The sequence below is a fragment of the Dryas octopetala genome, chromosome 4, assembly GCF_963921425.1.
Source record: "Dryas octopetala chromosome 4, drDryOcto1.1, whole genome shotgun sequence".
NCBI lineage: Eukaryota > Viridiplantae > Streptophyta > Magnoliopsida > Rosales > Rosaceae > Dryas > Dryas octopetala.
The window spans coordinates 19,310,589-19,330,759 of NC_141369.1; the positions used below are offsets into that span (position 1 = coordinate 19,310,589).

The 20,171-nt window shown below is 34.8% G+C and overlaps 1 protein-coding gene and 1 long non-coding RNA gene across 6 annotated transcripts; both read right to left on the reverse strand.

Moving 5' to 3' along the window:
* Positions 1 to 254: 254 nt before the first annotated feature.
* Positions 255 to 7,876, reverse strand: LOC147287749 (uncharacterized). 4 transcript variants are annotated; one of them, XR_015122064.1, is made up of 7 exons: positions 7,676 to 7,869; positions 6,989 to 7,062; positions 6,756 to 6,839; positions 6,467 to 6,554; positions 6,304 to 6,381; positions 5,421 to 5,540; positions 255 to 368 (listed from the first exon to the last, which is right to left on the reverse strand). It is a non-coding gene; the product is annotated as an uncharacterized LOC147287749 (long non-coding RNA). The 4 variants fall into 4 exon arrangements; XR_015122063.1 differs by lacking the exon at positions 255 to 368 and having other exon boundaries at positions 5,344 to 5,540; positions 7,845 to 7,876; XR_015122061.1 differs by lacking the exon at positions 255 to 368 and having other exon boundaries at positions 5,344 to 5,540.
* A 1,468-nt stretch (positions 7,877 to 9,344) lies between these two features.
* Positions 9,345 to 18,753, reverse strand: PP5.2 (protein phosphatase 5.2). Of its 2 annotated transcripts, XM_086239595.1 has the most exons (14): positions 18,574 to 18,753; positions 17,553 to 17,643; positions 16,986 to 17,155; positions 16,841 to 16,912; positions 15,927 to 16,077; positions 14,247 to 14,453; positions 13,298 to 13,406; positions 13,086 to 13,203; positions 11,420 to 11,567; positions 10,843 to 11,091; positions 10,558 to 10,683; positions 10,359 to 10,459; positions 9,931 to 10,005; positions 9,345 to 9,790 (listed from the first exon to the last, which is right to left on the reverse strand). In XM_086239595.1, the coding sequence occupies exons 2-14, from the start codon at positions 17,629 to 17,631 to the stop codon at positions 9,731 to 9,733; spliced, it is 1,665 nt and encodes a 554-aa protein (XP_086095721.1). In that variant the 5' UTR covers positions 17,632 to 17,643; positions 18,574 to 18,753; the 3' UTR covers positions 9,345 to 9,730. The 2 variants fall into 2 exon arrangements, with proteins under 2 accessions (XP_086095721.1, XP_086095722.1); XM_086239596.1 differs by lacking the exon at positions 14,247 to 14,453 and having other exon boundaries at positions 18,574 to 18,747.
* Positions 18,754 to 20,171: the final 1,418 nt, after the last annotated feature.

Consider the following 20,171-nt stretch of genomic DNA (forward strand, 5'->3'; position numbering starts at 1 on the left):
TTTTTGAGACCAAAATGCCCATAATTGAAAAGGTGGTGGACAAAGTGGTTGACAAAAGTTGTGAACAATGTGGTGGACAATATGTTCAACAAAAGTGGTCGACATAAAGTCTACGGAAAAGTCCACGTCTGCAATTTTTGCATCTTCTTCTTTTTCTTCATTGAATCCAAATCCAGATCTGATTTTAAGGATTTGCTGGTGGTCTGAGGCTATTATTTTTTTATTTTCTTAATCCAAAAAATAATATGATTGGTAAAATCCCTTCCACCACTATTTAAAAAATAAAAAATAATATGTTCGAGGATTTACTACTTGATCCAGAAAATCTCAAAGCTGGTGATTTGAGGATTTTGCTTCCCTCCCACCATCTGCAATAAAATGAAGCTAATGGTTTGAGAATTTTACAATATGATTTAAAAAAGAAAAAAAATCTGAATAATATTAATTTTATTTAATTTTTCAGATTATTGCCTTAAGTGCTTCAGCTAATAGGCTGTCCAAAAATTAATAACGATATGTAAAATTAGTACAATTCTCAATCATATTATTTTTTAAATGTGCTGCTATTTGCACACCCCACTTAAAAAAAAGAAAATACTAAAGTGAAAAGACCCTTATCTCCCTCCCTCACCCAAAGTTCATCTTCATTTCTCTCTTTGCACACCCCATCAACAGACAAAAAAAAAAAAAAAAAAACACACACACACACACACATTGAGCCCTCCCCTCCATCACCCTGACCACATCCCTCTCTTTAACTGACCATCCACTCCCTTCAACCGACCACCCCATCCCTCTCTCTCTCTCTGATCTCCCTTTCTGTCTCTGTCCAGCTCCGGTTGTCCAGCTCCGGTGACAACCCCGACCCACCCCCTCCCTGTCCCTTCAGTGACCACCCTTTCCCTCTCTCTCTCTCTCTCTCTTGCTCACCCGATTTGATATCCTGCTTAAATTTTGCACGTTTTATACCTATATACAATGAAGTTCTTACTTGTTTCGCTCACTGAGGTCATATCTAACACTAAGCAAGTGCTTAACATAGTTCGATGATGATGATTATGAAATGAATTCAGTGTATTTTTTTATATTTATATATGTTAATAATAGGGTGAGGGAGATTATATTGATTTAGAGTATAAGATGGATGGTGAGCAGGGTGCGATGAGCGAATTGCGCGCATCTACCTATTATTATTTATTAACCTATAATAATATTTTCTTCAATTTTCTTTTTTCCTTTTCACTCTTTTCATTTTGTTCAATTTTTTTTTTTGTCTAGGATTACAAATGAATATCTAACGAAGATTTTTTTTTTTTTTTTGGTTACAAAGGGAGGCCAAAGAAAGAGGCCTAAAGGGGGGAGGGGGGATCGAAACCCGGTGAGGTGGGGGGCAGCACAACTGCTTGGCCAACTGGCCTACCCTAAGTCCTCTCTAACGAAGATTTTTTACCAAAACAAACAAAGACTTTCTAAATCAAACTAAAATAACTTAATGTCATGTGTTCATTTCCTATAACTGAATATCATATTTTTATATAGTATTTCAATGATATGAATCATCTATTCTTTAGGTCTCTATTCAAAGATTATATTTGCAAAAAATTAGTCAAATCGGAAATCTTATCTAACTTTGATCAAACAAATAGACAACCAAATATATTTGACAAAACTCGGTATTTTGTTTGATCAAAATTAGATAGTTAAATGATTTCTGATTTGGCTAATTTTTTACAAAGATAATCCAATACAAGTTTAAAAAATAGACAGGTTTAGATTGTTTAAAAACTATATAGATTTAGGCTCATTCACCCCATCTCATAAATAAGCTTAAATGCAGGATCTCACATATATATACAATAATTGGTTGGTTAGATATGACACTTACCACCCCTACTACATAAATCGCACGAACTGTTTATTTTCTTGGGCTCCATTTAAAGATTATTATTTAAAAAATTAATCAGATTATCATCACAATTTATTTAATAAATTGTTTCAGCACAATTTATTAATAGTTGATTAAACATTTTTTTTATGAGGATAAAAGATGAATGGTTTAAATTATGAAACCATGTTTTGTAGTTACCCAAAGTGGTAGATAAAGCTTTATTATCTTCTTAAGTTGTGCATGTTGAAATTAGAATTTTTGTTGGTAATATTATCTTTTTAAGTTGTGCATATATTGAAACCATCAATTCAATTAGTTTGGGTAGGTAATTATATTTTCTTGCATTTAAATTTTCAATCTACATCATCCAAATGCACCATAAGTAATGAACCCCTGTAATACATGTTTTGAATCTCTTAGTACTTTCAATCTACATCATCCAAATGCACAAGAAGTAAATTTCTTAGATAGTCCCCGTAATACAGAGTCAAATATATAATTGTTTTGAATCTCTTAGTACTTTCAATCTACATCATCCAAATGCACCAAAAAGTAAATCCCTTGGATGGTCCTCTATGAAGCCCCCTTTGAAATTCACGACCCTAAAGAAGGTTACAGCTTTGTCTCTAATATTCTCTACATCATCCAAATGCACAAGAAGTAAATTTCTTAGATAGTCCCCATAATACAGAGGCAAAATATATAATTGTTTTGAATCTCTTAGTAGTTTCAATCTACATCATCCAAATGCACCAAAGACTAAATTCCTTGGATAGTCCTCTATGAAGCCCCTTTGAAATTCACGACCCTTAAGAAGGTCACAGCTTTGTCTCTAATCTCTAAACATTAATTAAGGGCGAGACATCCAAATGCTTCCAGTTAATTGTAAAATAGTGTGTATATTACTTAACACATATTTATAAAGGGTAAAAGAATAAGTTGGAAATAAATACTAGATGATAATGATTTGGTTGTAAAACAATCAATGTTTCTTCCATATGATAAAATTTGTTTAGGCTATGTTAACTTACTTTTGTCGGATAACTAGATCTGTATCCAATTCAAAAGTACATAAAAAAGCATAGAGAGATGTTTTGGCATCTGGAAACAAACGATCCGTTAATATGCGCATTCTATGTTGGGATATCTGTAACAGTGCAACACAAATCGCGACATCATCATTTAGCTATTGCAATTCTTTTTCTAGTAGCGGGTCACATGTATGGGCTCAACTAGGGCAATGGTCACAAGTTCCGTGAGATAAATAACTCAGGAGAGGATCAAAAACATTACCCCAACAGCTTAATTTGTGTTGCAAACCCCCAACATCTTGATTTGTGTTGCACTGTTGCAGATATCCCAACACAAAATGCGCATATTAACAGATCATTTGTTTCTAGATGCCAAAACATCTCTCTACGTTTTTTTGTGTACCTTTGGATTAGATACAAATCTGGTTGGCCGGCAAAAGTAAGTTAACATAGCCTAAACAAATTTTATCATATGGAAGAAACATTGATTGTTTTACAACCAAATCATTATCATCTAGTATTCATTTCCAACTTATTTTTTTACCCTTTATAAATATATGTTAAGTAATATACACACTGTTTTACAATTAACTGGAAGCATTTGAATGTCTCGCACTTAATTAATGTTTAGAGATTAGAGACAAAGCTGTGACCTTCTTCAGGGTCGTGAATTTCGAAGGGGTTTCATAGAGGACCATTTGGATGATGTAGATTGAATCTACTAAGACATTCAAAACAATTCTATATTTTTGCCTCTGTATTACAGGGACTATCTAAGAAATTTACTTCTTGTGCATTTGGATGATGTAGAGATTAGAGACAAAGCTGTAACCTTCTTCAGGGTCGTGACTTTCAAAGGGGACTTCATAGAGGACCATACAAGGGATTTACTTTTTGGTGCATTTGGATGATGTAGACTGAAAGTACTAAGAGATTCAAAACAATTCTAAATTTTTGACTCTGTATTACGGGGACTATCTAAGAAATTTACTTCTTGTGCATTTGGATGATGTAGATTGAAAGTACTAAGAGAGACACAGTCGTCTTACCAGACATAGACCCCAGCCACCAGGGATTTGACTTTGGAGTATCGGACGCAATTCCAAACTTTTATCCAAGGCAGATTTCAACCCGATACTTTGGAGTATAATGACTTCCGGTGCAGAGTGCAGTCCTTGGCGAATCAGTTAGTAACTTCCTTTGTTTCTTAATGATTTGTAGTTAGTTGATTTAACTTTTTTTCTTTTTTTTTTCAGCCAAGTTAGTTAATTTAACTTTAACTTGCTGATGGAATACCTTATTGGTCCAAATATTTTGTGCAATGAATGGACTCAAATTTACTCGCATTCTCGGTTTGCCATGCCAATCCTCGGACTTTGCAAACTACATTATGTAGGCAAAGTCTGGAATGCAATGCGAAAATGTCTTGTACCATGGATGGTGGTATATGATTCAGTGTGTATGGCCTCATTTACAAGAAATAGGATATACAACCGGCCCTGGACAAGTCCCAAGCCACAATGGATGCCAAGGATGCATGTAGTGGGTACTGAAGACTTCCGGAATAACAACGAACCAGTGTTCCACAAAGTTTTCGAATTTAGTGCATATGGCAACAACCCTTCTGATGAGATGAAGTTTATTCGAAATTGTAGCATTCATGCCAATGAAGAACTCAAGAAATTGAAAATCAGTCTTGGTGATGCTATGGTGGTAGAGGATAACAAATGCGCAGCTGTTCATTACCCTCTACCACCATAGCATCACCCAGACTGATTTTAAATTTCTTGAGTTCTTCATTGGCATGAATGATACAATTTCGAATAAACTTCATCTCATCAGAAGGGTTTTTGCCATATGCACTAAATTCGAAAACTTTGTGGAACACTGGTTCGTTATTCCAGAAGTCTTCAGCACCCACTACATGCATCCTTGGCATCCATTGTGGCTTGGGACTTGTCCAGGGCTCGGTTGTATATCCTATTTCTTGTAAATGAGGCCATACACACTGAATCATATACCACCATCCATGGTACAAGACGTTTTCGCATTGCATTCCAGACTTTGCCTACAGAATGTAGTTTGCAAAGTCCGAGGATTGGCATGGCAAACCTCTGGATGCGAGTAAATTGGAGTCCATTCACTGCACAAAATATTTGGACCAATAAGGTATTCCATCAGCAAGTTAAAGTTAAATTAACTAACTTGGCTGAAAAAAAAAAAAAAAAAAAGTTAAATCAACTAACTACAAATCATTAAGAAACAAAGGAAGTTACTAACTGATTCGCCAAAGACTGCACTCTGCACCGGAAGTCATTATACTCCAAAGTATCGGGTTGAAATCTGCCCTGGATAAAAGTTTGGAATTGCATCCGATACTCCAAGTCAAATCCCTGGTGGCTGGGGTCTATGTCTGGTAAGACGACTGTGTCTTCCCTTACAACAATCAAACCAAGCTGCAGAATTCCGTGATAATGACCATTAACCCTTCTACGCCTTACGCGTTCAATGACTTCTCTCAGGTATTCACACCACTTCCAATGTAGATAATGTTGGCCATCTATGTTTATCCAAAGAGGAATTCTTTGGTCCATTAGAAGTTGTTCCAAAGTGAATTCCATCTGCATTAAAAACAAATATTACAAACCAACCAACCAAAAAACTAATTCACAATATTACAAACCAATCAAATCATTACAATGATTTTAAAAACAAGTTCAGTCCTCATTAAAGAAATTAAGAAAAATCTAAGTATAAAAACCCAACAAATCTTTATGCTAATCAATAATCATGCTAGAGTAAGCCAAACTGAAAGTAAATCCAAAAGTAAAAAATCTCTTGAAAAGTGAAAACTAAAATGCAATAAACAATTTGAAAAGTGCAATAAACAATCAACCAAACAAAATATTTCACAAAATTTCAAAGAGGAAAAAAAAGGTGAGCTTGAGCATAGTGGAAGCATGGCCAATACAAAGTAATAAATCTAAATTTGACTGTCTAAACTTGGAAGACTGAATACTTAGTTTCAATAACACCATAAAAGAGCATATGTGGGGGCTCTCCCCAAGCCATTCATAATCGAGATGGAGCTTAATAATTGATCCTTTGCTGTGTCACATGGAAAAGAAGGAAGAAAGTGAAAAAGTTGTGCGTATGTTTGGAGAAACAAAATCATCATCATCATGAACTCTGGAAATCCATATATGTAATGCATGCATGTCTCTATTGTCTACAGAGTTTGGAACTCTATAACTTATAAGTTTTAGGATAGCACCATTCCAACAATGGAACTAATTTAGTTGGGTTAAAAGCCTTACACTATTACCTCTTCAATAAAAAGAAATGACCCCTATTGATTTCCAATTTGTAAGAGTTGCACACTACCTTTTAAGAAAATGCAAACTCTTCTCCACTTCAAGTCTTCCAACACGAACAATTAAAGGTTTCTCAGGTTCACCATCACTGTTCAGGACAACATATACGAATTAAGAAAATTTTCAACTCCATGGGAAAGTGAAAGACACAAATTGACAAATAAAGGGGCTACCTCAGTCTTAAACGAATTTCATGAGAATGGAAGCGGGGATGGAAGCTTTCCGAATCAACACCCTTATTCCAAAGTCGGATTGTATTAGCTGGAAATAAGCAATAAAAAAAGGAGGTTAATTCAAAAGTAGTGCTGAATGGACACATTTTTTCTGTTCAGTCATGAATTTGCAAAGGCAATTTGAGACATCAAATGAATCTACTATATTGACAGGAAAAAAAAAAATTAAAGGTACGGTACAGAAAAATGAGTCAAAGCACTACTGTTAAAAATCAGAATTTATATTCACCTGCTGCCACCCTAGCTTCTAGGAGATCCCTACTGATTGCAGCTGATGGCACTAGTGTGAGGTCAGCAGCTCTGTGCAGAAATTCTGATGAGAGAAACTACAATGTTAAAAACATGCTCTAGCATATATCCTATGCAGTCAATTCTGTAAGACACAGATACACACACACACATTATTTCTTTAAGCACTTAGATATCTAATTCTAATGATACTAAGTATGGAATAGTACTTACTTAAAAACCAACACCAATGAACCCCTTAGCCAACCACCAGCAGCTCCCTAATCTTTTTTGGGATGTTTCCAAGCCTGCAAAGAACCAACAATTACAATGATTTTAAAAACTAAGTCCAGTCCTCATTAAAGAAATTAAGAAAAATCAAGTATAAAACCCCGAAAAACCTTTATGCTAATCAGTAATCATGCTAGAGTAAGCCAAACTGAAAGCAAATCCAAAAGTAAAAAATCCCTTGAAAAGTGAAAACTAAAATGCAATAAACGATTTGAAAAGTGCAATAAACAACCAACCAAACAAAATATTTCACAATATTTCAAAGAGGAAAAAAAAAAGGAGAGCTTGAGCATAGTGGAAGCATGGCCAATACAAAGTAATAAATCTAAATTTGACTGCCTAAACTTGGAAGACTGAATACTTAGTTTCAATAACACCATAAAAGAGCAGATTTGGGGGTTCTCCCCAAGCCATTCATAATCGAGATGGAACTTAATAATCGATCCTTTGCTCTGTGTCACATGGAAAAGAAGGAAGAAAGTGAAAAAGCTGTGTCTCTATATATGTAATGCATTCATGTCTCTATTGTCTACAGTGGAACTCTGGAACTCTATTAACTTATAAGTTATAGGATAGCACCATTCCAACAATGGAACTAATTTAGTTGGGTTAAAAGCCTTACACTATTACCTGTAATGACCCCTATTGATTTCCAATTTGTAAGAGTTGCACACTACCCTAAGCGATCAGAAATACAGAGGTTAGATGATGTGGTGGTGGGACAGAAGGTTGAAGACGATGGATTTGGGAGACTGTGACAGAGAGATAGGGTTTGAAACTTTGAGAGAGTGAGACTTACAGAGACAGAGAAGGGAACAGCTGAATGAAGTGAGTGACAGAGTGAGAAAAGATAGGGACCTAGGGTTTTTTAGTCACTAATTGGGTTCAGATCATGTGTAGTAGGGTGTATGGTAGCATAACTTTTACCAATGATACGATGACATGTGGAAATTTTTATGTTTATTTATTTAAATTATAATACTTCGGGTCGGGTCGGTTTTTGTGGGTTAGTATATATACAACCCGGTGAAAACCAGTTATCGAGTTGGTATTGCACCGACTGCCATTAGCTTCATCTATACCACCGAACCAGTTTATGCATTTTAGTCGGGTTTGGGTCAGGTTGTCGGGTTGTCCCGCCTTTTTGCCCACCCGCTCTAGGTACTAAACACTTCTTATTGATGCTGCCAAATGGTTTAGAAAGAAAAAAAAAAACACATACAGTAACCACTGCACAAATATACTTTTTATTGTGACAATTCTTCTTGTGTGATTTTATAAATATCATAATTAAGTGAATTTTTATTTTATAAATTATGTGCAAATGATATGTTTGGTGCAAAAATAAAAGGAACATTTTAGCTCACAGCATATGTGGGTTAATCTTTTTTTTGGCCATGGAATGAAGGATTTCATTGAAACAGCCAAGCGGGCTCAATGAAAACAATTCAAGCATACCAGAATCAAAACTAACAAGCAGAAACCAAAAACTAAGATAGAAAACAGCAACAACTAAAACTGGAAACAATTAATATTATACTTGCCATATTTTTATATAACAATTTCATATCACTTTATATGGCATTTTAAGTAGACGCATAACATTAAATTTTTCATTTTTCATTCTTTTATTATAAATAATCACTCAAAATATGTCATGAAACTTCTTATTGTTGGTAGTCCAATTGAAAGGGTCATAAAATTGCTTATTCTGCATCCAAATTCAAATCTTCCTCCCCTAACTAAAAAAAAAAAAAACATCATGAAATCATGTGTTGAAATTGAAAAACAGAATTTTATTTTCATATATAAAATTTGAACGGTTAAATTCACCACATCAGTATAATAGCATCTCGTTGAAGTTTTTCGCAATTGTGAAGGACGATCTGCAGCTGCAGTTATTCCTGATCGAATGTTATGAAATCTGGAGAATCCTGTTTGTAAGAAATTAAGAATGGAAGATTCATTGCATCAATTTGTGGATGTCAGAGGATGGCACACCCCTCCAGCTTTATAATTTTAACTCTTATGTAAAACACAGTAAGCAAGAGATTCAATTTAGAGTTCATAACTCAGATTCTGCTTCTAATTTTGATAAAGACAAGCCTGCCATTTACCCATTATCACTTATTTTATCATTTCACATCAGAAAATTGGGTACACCTTTTAACATGACACGAGTCACATGACTTTGAAATATACATTACCTGATTGCAGGTCAAAATCATGTATGAGTGGCATAATTACAACTTTACAAGTCATATTGTCGAAATAAAAAAATTTAAAAAAAACTAAGAAATATAAAACTGATATTTGATGAAATATGTACTCCAATATTTGGATCTCCAACAATCCAGGAAAAAAAAAAAACCATCAGAAAATAAATACAGAGAAATGCCATGCATTTTAGGAGGCAGTCATTCCATCTAAACCTGGCTTTGGAGCAAGCACAAGAACAAAATAATATCAAAGAAAATGCCTGCAATATTCTTCCTAGTGGTGAGAAGTACAAGAAAAGATAAAATGAAAATAAACATCTCTGTGGACAATAATCACAAGATACTGCATTTGTCAACATCAACCAACTCTTCTCCAGTCGCCTTCTGATGCAGATTTCTATTCAGCAGGAAAGCTGTTGTATAGCCAAAAACAGTACAGCATTGGCACTTCTATCACCCATGTAAATTACTGAAAGAGTCGGAGGAAGTTATTCGCATATGCCATCGGCTTGACATCAGGATGAGGCTGCAAGTTTGCACAAAAAGAAAGGAAAATTTAATTAAAACTCATAATATTATACTCTTAAAACAAGGAAAATTTTGGGAGAGAGAAGGGGGGAGAAGGATTAAAAAAAGGAGCAGTTATAAGTAACAGGAGCCACTGACCACCGCTGAGAAAGTAACAATGTTAGGCTTCAAATCTGGTGCTTCGAAACGGATAAAGGCACCTTTGTTACCCATCTGCGACATGCAAATTATAGACCATCGTTACGTGTTTATATTAGCACTACTTGAAATATGCCCAATAAACACTGGAACAATATGTAATGATCACGAATCAGTCCACTTCTAAAATAAAAACCAAAATACAGCACCAACATCATTGCTGTCGGGATCCTCAATTCTCAGAGATCTTCCAAATGTACAGAGTCCTGTGATAGTTTTACTATTTGTGCCACACTTTAAAGTGCAGAAAAATAACCTTCGATGAACTCTAAATGCAAATGGTACAGTTCATAGTTCATACAAAACCAGCTTTGGAAGATGACTTTAGTAATAATATAAGACTAGCCAACTAGCCATCATCTAGTTACCTGATCACAGTAATTTGGAGCAGAAAAAACAGTGATGAGTTTGCCATCATGCTCAATCTCATAACCCTCGTCCTTTACTTCATGAGAGCGCACAACTAATTCTGTATATTGATTAAACTGGTAAAGCGTTTCAATACATTTTTTAATAAGCAGCAATACTAACTTGAGTAAAATAATCTGTCAAAACTAGTAGACATACCTAAATTGTTTTCCTGCAAAAATCTTTTCGTCACATCAGCGCCAAAAGAAAGACCTACACCACGCTTGCTAGGGCCTCTTCCAGGAATGGGTTGTGGATCACTCCACAACAATTCACACATCAACCCTGATGAAACCCAGAAAAATAAATATAAAACCTATCCGTACAAATCAATTGACAGAAGGTTTGTGATGTCATATTTTCTAGCTTTAAATCACCTGGTTAAGGCCAAAACCAGAGGTCATCCAAATGCAGAATCAAGGGCGAAAAAATGTAATAAATTACCTTCCTCAGGAGGTTCACAAAACCGATTAATTGCTCTAATGCTGGAGAGTTTCACCCCATCAACACTAAAAAGACCCCCATGAACTACAAAAACCTTCCGGTTTATTACATGAGCCAATGGTAAACAACAAAACACTTCAGCAAATAGTTCCACAAATTTTTCGCTTAACTTGGACTGGACCTCGCCCTCAAAACCATATATCCTGTTCATGCTCTTGCTCTCATGATTTCCTCTTGCAAGATATATTGCTGAAAATTATACAAACAGGTTATCAAGTCCGAACATGATTATATTACTAGGTGAAAGAAATGTGTGTTAATTAAAATTGAAAAAAGGGGCAACAGAGCCACAATTGAAAGTACATTCTATAAAAAAATAATTTTGAGAGTTAAATTAGAAAAGTAATTAATTTGGACAGAAAAAATTAAGTAGCAAAATAAATGGTGCAAGTGATATGGCTTGACCATGACTAAACACAGAAAAATTGCTTAATGGACTGAGATATGCAAGGCACAAAAATACTAACTAAATTAACAAAAGAATTTGTAAACCGATCAAGAAAACAAAAGGATTCACCTGACGGGGACATGCACTTAAATGCAAACAATGTTAGGATGACCTCCAAAGAAAATGATCCCCTATCCACGAAGTCACCGTTGAATAGATATGGATTCTCCTCCGAAGGAAGCCCATTAAGCTCAAAAATATTTAGGAGATCATAGAACTGCAGGCATTACAAACAATTAAAAATAGTGCCTAGGACATATATGAATACATATAATATATATGTACAGACAACCACCATAAACAAAAATTTTAAAATATATGATGGATTTGAAGGAATTTGGTTGACTTCAGCAAAACCATACAAGACAATATGAATTTGGCAAGAAACACAACAGCATCCAATTTTTAGAGATTAGGAACAACATGACCTTATAATCACTGTAACCAGAGTGAAGATGTTAAGATTGACATATGAAAACACGAGGAAAGATAGAATAAGAAACAAAGATATCAACTCCTAGATGGCGACACAAATCAAGCATAATGAACCAATAGAAATAGCCAATAGAAATAGCCATTTGATTCAGCTACAAGCAAATAGGGTGGCAAAATGCCACTGGTGGCAAAATGCCACTAGTGGCAGATGTGACAAGGACATGATTATCAAAGATATGAAAGGAATTATGGGATTTGATCTTGCTAAAATAACAACAACAAAAAATGATGCAGCCAACAAGTAGTTGGGACTAAGGCTTAGTCAAGATGAGGTAAAAAAACAAAAGAATGATGCCCATAAGCACTACATTTATCCAACCTCCCAGGAAGCCCTCGTGTCACCTAATGATATAAGTGTACCTCAAAAGAAGAATTTGCAACATTAAGAGATATCCAAAATTTCCAAGACCAAATACATTATGTTTAGTTATGTCACTTCACCACCTAAGTGTACTGTAAAAATTTGCTATGTTAAACATTAAGAGATATCCAAAATTTCCAAGCCCAAATACATCTGGTATTATCTCACTTCACCACCTAAAAAAAATTGTGTCAATTTACCACCTGAATTAAAAATTTGTTGCAATGTACCACCTCCGGCTCATTTTGTCTAAACTTTTATTAAAATAAGGGTGTTTTGGTCTTTTCAAGTCAGTTTTTATTGTGTCAAAGTAGGTAAAGTGTAAAAAAACCATTTTTTTTTCTAACAATAGGAACTTGAAAAAGACCAAAACACTCTTATTTTTAACAAAAGTTTAGAGAAAATTAGCCATAGGTGATATATTACAACAAATTTTTAATTCAGGTGGTAAATTGACACAATTTTTTTTTTTAGGTGGTAAAGTGAGATTGAGCCTAAAGTTCAGGTGGGTAAAATGTAAAAAAGCCTACATTAAATTACAGCTTTTAGTTATGTCAACCAGATGTAGCAGGTTAGGGTTGCGTAATACCAGGTTTAGTTCAATTGAACTTCTACTGAAAGATTGGACACAAGTCACACAAGATGGTTGACAAAGCAAAAAAGCTGCGGGAAAAAGGTTACTTTTGTCATCTTTAAGTTCTACCACCAACAAAGTTCAATTCACAAAATTCACTTTATTAAATTATTCAATTCAATTTATTCTCTATCAACTAACCACCTTTACATCTACACATTTAACCTTTCAGCTTTGAAGTGTTATATCCAAGTCAAATCAAGCACTTGAACCACTATTTAAAGACATAGAGGTACCGTAATTACCTGACCATGTACATCACCGCAAACAGTAAAATGATTGCCGTCAGGAACATTTATATCAACAAGAGAAGGCAGGGCTTGCAACATTTCTTTCGTTTGTAAGACAATTTGGAATGCATATCTACAACATTGATACCAGGTGAAGTGAAAAGACTGTAAAATAATATTTTATGGAATAGGTCTATGACACTGAGTATTGTGCTTCCCACACATACCGTTGGTGTAAATTCTTCTGATTCTTGAAATCCTCCATCATTTTCTTCACAAAATCCAAAGTAACAACATCTCCTTCTATTCTTGCACCTGAATATTGTGGCTCCACCTCTGGAATTCAAACAGTTATCACTTTCATTAGCTCCCAGGTGCTAAAGCAAGTAAATAAGATCTACCACATATAGATGAACTAACAAAATGTTGTGTCACAAGTTTTAACATTCACACAAGAAATCAGCAACTCCATTTCATTTCAATAGTAATAACTTATAAAATGAGAGCGAATTTAGCGTATGTAATAAATAAGCTGCAAAATTTGAACTGAGTTCAGGCAATCAGAGCTGCTAATAGAAAGAAGCTGCTTAATGTGGGCAAACAAATTCACACAAGCACAAAGATATATGTACCTCATGATAATGCAGATTTACTTTCATGTTTATTTTTATAATATTCTGGCATTCTAAATTCATTAAGGTGATATATATGTTAATATTGCTAGTTTTATATTTTCTTAGTATTGCAAACTCAGTCTTTATAACCTTTACATCCAGAGCAACATAGAGTTAAGAACAAGCAAACTAAACTCAACTCTAACTCTAAGAAAAATTTGAATTAAAAAAAACAAAATAAATAGAAGGCCTAAATCTACCCACTTGGGTCGGCTAGAGTAAATATCTTCCATATCCCAGGGGCAGCTCTTTTTCAACTGCACCAAGACCATGCGTTTATTGAAAATCCATTATCGAGAAAGTATGCCATCTAAATAGTAGGTTAAGAACGCATTAGCAGTGAATGAATATATCAGTTGATAATACTTTTCCTAGCACCAAAACGAACTTTTCAACTAGTGGAAGGTCTTTTTTTTTCTTTAATAACTAATTTCCAACTCTTGGAAATTATGAGAGTGACTTGTGACTATTCTCTAATGCTTCATTCATTGTGAACTCAAACCTAGGTCATTTACTCGACTCTTGGTATAAACACCACCATGGAAGCCAGGCCACCAACGTGCCCCCAGGACCGCCATGACCACCACCACTATTGTGGCCACAACTGCAGTCACTTCTGTTCCCATCATAACCATCGCTGCCACAACTGCTATTGCCAGCGCTGCTACAGCAACTTCGGTGGGCACTGATGATGAATTGGGGCCCATTCCTATAATGATACAATATATAAGAATGCTAAGATTAATACTGTTAATAGACACTATATAATATAGTGAACATTAAGAGAATTCTAAAAAGAAAATAATAATCATTTACTTAATACTGATCAAGCTTTTTTTGGTACTAATTACACTGAGGAAGACAATGTTTCAGAGACTGGCTCCTGGCCTAATGAGCAAACAAACCTAGAAACATAGCCCTAGCCTGGACGATGACAGGGACGGATGAACCTATATGCGTAACTAAAACAGCATCAGCATTTTGTACAGTTCATCCAAATGTAAGGCAACAAATTGGGAGAACTACCCAGTTCCAAATAAACCAACATGGGAGACCAGAGAGAGACCCAGTTCAATCTCGTTCATCCAAAGGTTCCCCTATTAAATGCACCATTTAACAAGGTGGAAAAAAGAGTTTAAACCTTAAATAGTCTTTATAGAAATGGCACCCCAGACCATATAAAAAAAGCATGAATTCCAGAATCTAGACATGATCTTCTGTTAAATACAAAAAAAAAAAAACCCAAGTTTGTAGAGAATAAAGGTCCCTCTGCACCCATATCATCACTGTCAAAATCACCATTACTACCCTACCACCACCAGTTCCATCCCTACTGACTTGATTACCATTCTGGCACCTTGCATGACCAACATGCCCACTGCTGCAGCCACCATAGTTGGCCTCCTAATAGCCACTACCAGTGCAACCAACACTACTGCATCTTAGAAATACACTCAAAATTATCATAGCACTATGACTTACAACAGGTGCTATAAAAACTCTCAACATACTTAATTCAGCATCAATATACTAAATTCTACAAACTTGGTTTCATTAAGTGTTGGTGAGATTCATGCTTCCCAATTCTTAGATATCCATTGGGAATCAGGACATTAAAACCTGCATTTTGGCAATAATGCTCTAAAAAATGACGAGAAAATAAAATTGATACAAAGAGGGATCAGTAACAAATTACAGAACTTCAGAAAAAAAATAAAAACCTGAGATGAAATTGGATCAGGTAAAATAACAGAAACAAGAAACAAACCAACTGCCATCATACATTTCCAAGAAAAACAAACCAATGTAGACAAGAGCCAATGTTGCAGTTAACAAAATTTCCAACATAAAAGAGAAAAAATATTTTAAATAATGAAATCGGGCTGCTATCTTATTCACTCCTTTCACAGTGTGCATGCATTTGACTACATTTTCGATGAATAAGATTCACACAATGCCATGAGTATTTATCAGGATTCAGAAGCATATAGCAGCAACTCTAATAAATTTTGCAACAATAATAAAATCCATTGCTTGAAGGATAGGACCATGAACTTCTGCAAACTTTTGAAAACCCAAAGAGAAAAAAGGAAAATACAACAACAAATCTGCATAGCATAAGCAGAATAAAGTGGAAAACTCAAATGAAAAAAACAAGAAGTGAAACCAACAACACCAATACCTATAGAACGATAATTAATAGATTCAGCTATCGGACGCTTCTCAAACTCTGGTAAAGAAATTGCTTCTGCAAATTTAAGCTTCATCACTTCTTTCTCACATTCCTTCAATTTCCTGGTAGCATCAGGATCATTTGGACATATTTTTTTGACCTATTTTACATAAAGTAAAACAAGTTATAAATTGGCATGTAAGACAATAATTGCAACAAAAAGGAACTAAATTCCTGGTATACATATCCAAAAGTATCCTTCCAGTTTATCGTTTTCAAAAGAAAACATGATAACTATAACATAAAAATTTTCTAGGTTAAGATTTTTTTTTTTTTTACAGTTGACTTTACATTGTCTTTACACATTCAACCTTCTAATTAAACGGTTTATCAAATTTGATTTGAGTCTACCCCCAACATTCCATGTTCTGAGTTAGGTGACTTACCAGGTTCTAGTTCTGTGAACCAAAACAATCTATGTTTTAGCTATGGTCCAGGAATTGGTAATACAATATGTGAATTAACAAAGAATAAGGACAGATATTGTGTCGCGGACATTTAAATATGCAATTTGAGAGTGAATAAGAATCAAATCCTTCCCGAGTGTGCATACAAGATACTTTTCTCAGATTCTCCAGATATTTCAATTCATGTGTAACGAATGCTGTCAGGTGTGTAATTTTGATATGTTACCAAACAATCAACTAGGCATAGACCCATTTTCACATGATGAATAGAATATTTAAACCCTCCTGGTTTTATGATTGCATCAATATTAAACATATATTTAAAATGTTCTGATGTCATAAGGGATGTTGGAAATACAAGGGCTTTCAACCTCTTTGAGTATCTGTATCTTAAAATACTAGAAACAAAAAATTCAATTTCACAATTTTTAGGAAAAACATTGCTGAGCAAAGCACCTGCTGAAAATCCTTTAGTGCTTCTTTGAATTTCCCCATAGCAAGATGAGCTGCACCTCGCCTGTAATATCCCTGCAACAATAGACAACCATCAGAGCATAATCACGAAAGTTAAGATGGAAAAATTTTAGGGCATAAAACATGCCTTTGAATATTTGGGATCAACTTCAATAGCCTTTGAAGCATCTTGTATGGCACTACCATATTCCTCCAGTTTAAGGTGGGCAAATGAACGATTGGCCCAATAGACGGCATTCTGACTGTTTAGTTCAATCGCTTGTGTATACAGATCAATAGCTTGAGAATATTTATGGGCTGCAATCATAGTGGAAGTATGAGCACACTGATTGCACAAAGAAAACAAGAAAGCAACAGACACAACAGCTGTTCATAACCAACAGAACAGTGTTCAAAGTTAATCCCTAAGGAGTTCTTGCCAGGATAAAAACAAATAAAATAAAATGCCTCACATGAATTCATTCAATTCAGTCTACTTGTGTGAGAATTGTGTATAGAGTTTGTCACTTGTTACGATTTAGGAACACCAAAAGTACATCTCACTAATATGGAATTAATTTGAATTTGAATTGTTCTCTACAAATTCATTTATAAAAAAACCCAAGGAATTAAAAGGATAGTTCACTTCAATACAATAGTATGAAATTAAATTAGAATAGAAGGTAAAAATGGATTGTAGAAGCATGGATTATACCTTTAAAAGCTTCATTTGCAAGGAGTTTAATTTCTTCAGCTCGCGAAACATTAGAATTATTTGTTTCCATGATGGGCATAAACTTTGTCGTCTACAAGAAGTACGGTCCCACATTAGAAAATTATAAATTCCATGATTAATTTCTCATCCTCATTTTATAACTTTATATCAGCTCTGCAAGGAGTGTTGAGATGATATATTCCCTAATAATTGTTCGTATCTCTTTGGGACAGACAGAAAAGTTATCAAATTCCTAATACAAATTGGCACTAAATCAGAATTAAATACATATGTACATCTAATGAATATGCAATTTTCCATTGTCATACATCTAATGAATATTTTCCAGTCATTACAAGCTAATATACTCTTCACATTCCTCCATTATAGTAGTTAATAGTTACTGACAAAAACCGATTGCTCCTTGAGATCGATTAACAGCTTTGCAACTGTGACATACAACATATGAAGTTCTAAAACCTCAGTATATACCAAAGATAATGACACCTTGCAAGAGTGTCACAATAGACACATACCCATTAAACTTATTGATTGAAAATATCCAATTCTATTAATTTTCAATATTGATTAATGATTACCAATGCAAGAAACTTAAACTGCATCGAAGCCTACGTGTGCGAAAAGGCTATCTTTTAGCTGAAAACTTGCAGAACTTTCAAGCTTTGAAATTTTCAATAAAAATCAGGGAAATGAAAAGCATACAAACTGATCCTTAACACAAAATTGCTCAGCCAATGTGATTTCTCATTGAAAAAAAAACCAAAAACATCAATACGTACAGATTCAAACTTTAATATTCTTATCCCTGTCCTCAATTAAAGCAACCAAATGGAGGGTCGGCCTCTATTTGGCTGCCTGGATAAGCAAGTAGTGAGCCAGTTAAGACTTAAGAGAAACAGCTCGAAAATAAAACAAAGTTTAAACGAAAAGAAAATAAAAAGAGTTATTTTTTATAGCTTTTTTCTTAGAAACCAAACAGAGAGCTAACCCAGAAGAATACCTATTTTAGCTGACACTATCGGATCTCGCCAGAGAGAGAGAGAGTTGGAGGGAAAGAGAAACCCTAATCTTAGAAGCACTGGGATATATATACTAGCAGTTGTTCAGGAGTAAAGACTTGGTCATTTACATGGGTTTAGACTTTAGAGGCCAAGTATTTGGGGAAGAGGAGAGAGAGAGAGAGGGAGACTACTGACTTGTACATTTTTTATCCTTTTTTTCTTGATTTTGGGAAGGCTCTTTATCTAGAAAATTCACTGACTCAAAAAAAAAAAAAGTCTCAAAACAATTTTTATTTTTATTTTATTGATATCTTTAATTTTTTACATTTTCCCCAAGTGATGTGTTTTCTCTTTTTCTATGTTGTTGAGTTTTGTTCATGTGACTCCTAAAAAGACAAGATGGGGTGAACCAACTTGGATTAATGCATATCTCAAAACCTATCATATAACACACCAAACAACTAGGTTGTGTTTTGGTGGTAAATTTTTTCGTAATGTTGGAAATGTCACAAATTTAAATACCCTTTTTCCTAAATAAAAATAAAAAATAAAACTTTATTACTCTCAGCAAAAAAAGCCATTGTGAATTTGTGATCGCCAATCTGAAGGCTGGGTAGATTGTCGGCCTTACTCACTATATAGAGAAGATTAGAAAAGAGGGAGAGAGAGAGAGAGAGAGAGGGTGTTCATATGATCATATGATTGATGAAGTAGCACACTTGAAGGGAGACACAGAGGAAATTGCCATGCTTGATCTGGTCCTGCAAATAAAGACTGTAAACCCAAGGCCATGGAGGAGCCAAAAAAAGAAAGCCAAAAAGGTGCCAGAATTAGAGAAGTCCAAAGTAGAAGAAGATGGGAGTGGTGGGGAAGAGGAAGAGGCACCAAAGCCAAAACCCAAGAACCCTTGTAGATGATATTGGATGACTGGAAGAGGCTTTACTCCATCACAACAAAGACCAACTTCCGGGAGGTTGCTATCGATGGTTTTTGGGACAAGTACGATCGCGAGGGATATTCTCTTTTGCTTCTGTGATTACATGAACAACATTCTCATCATTGAAGCTTTTACACACAACATGGTCATTGAATTTCTTAGGTGTATGGATTGAAGATGCTAGTGACCGGTGTTTGTGATCGAAGAGTGCTTTTGCATGGAACAATCTGATGATTGAAGACCACAAGTCGTTTGAGGGAGAGCCTGTTTTGGATGCCAGGTGCTTCATTTAAGGGTTTGTTTTGTTAATAGTTTGTTTATGCGATCCTCCTGCATGTTTCAGACTGAAGGAGCTTAGTTTTTGGTGCCTTTGAGTGACAAGTATAATTCATAATCCTTTGTTTTTGCAATATATGATGATATTACTTTTTTCTAAACTAAATTACATAGTACAATACCACTACTAGTGACTTGAACTGAAAGGAACATAACAAGGTGTAGTTGTTTAAAACCTATCAAATCTACCTAACCTAACCCCTCACATAAACAGGCGAGGAATAAACAATTTACATCCATTTGTCTTCTATCTTTTCCTATTTACTCTTGAGGGTGCTTCTGATTCCCATCTCCTTGAGCTTTTTGACGATATATAATTATATA

What these genes read in the sequence shown, in the direction of transcription:
- PP5.2 (XM_086239595.1), bottom strand. Translation starts at nt 17,631, where the DNA reads ATGCCCATCATGGAAACAAATAATTCTAATGTTTCGCGAGCTGAAGAA. An exon ending in CTCCAAATTACTGTGATCAG is followed by an intron (nt 10,006 to 10,358) that starts GTAACTAGATGA and finishes TGCATGTCGCAG; the next exon opens with ATGGGTAACAAAGGTGCCTT. An exon ending in TTGTTACTTTCTCAGCGGTG is followed by an intron (nt 9,791 to 9,930) that starts GTCAGTGGCTCC and finishes GCAAACTTGCAG; the next exon opens with CCTCATCCTGATGTCAAGCC.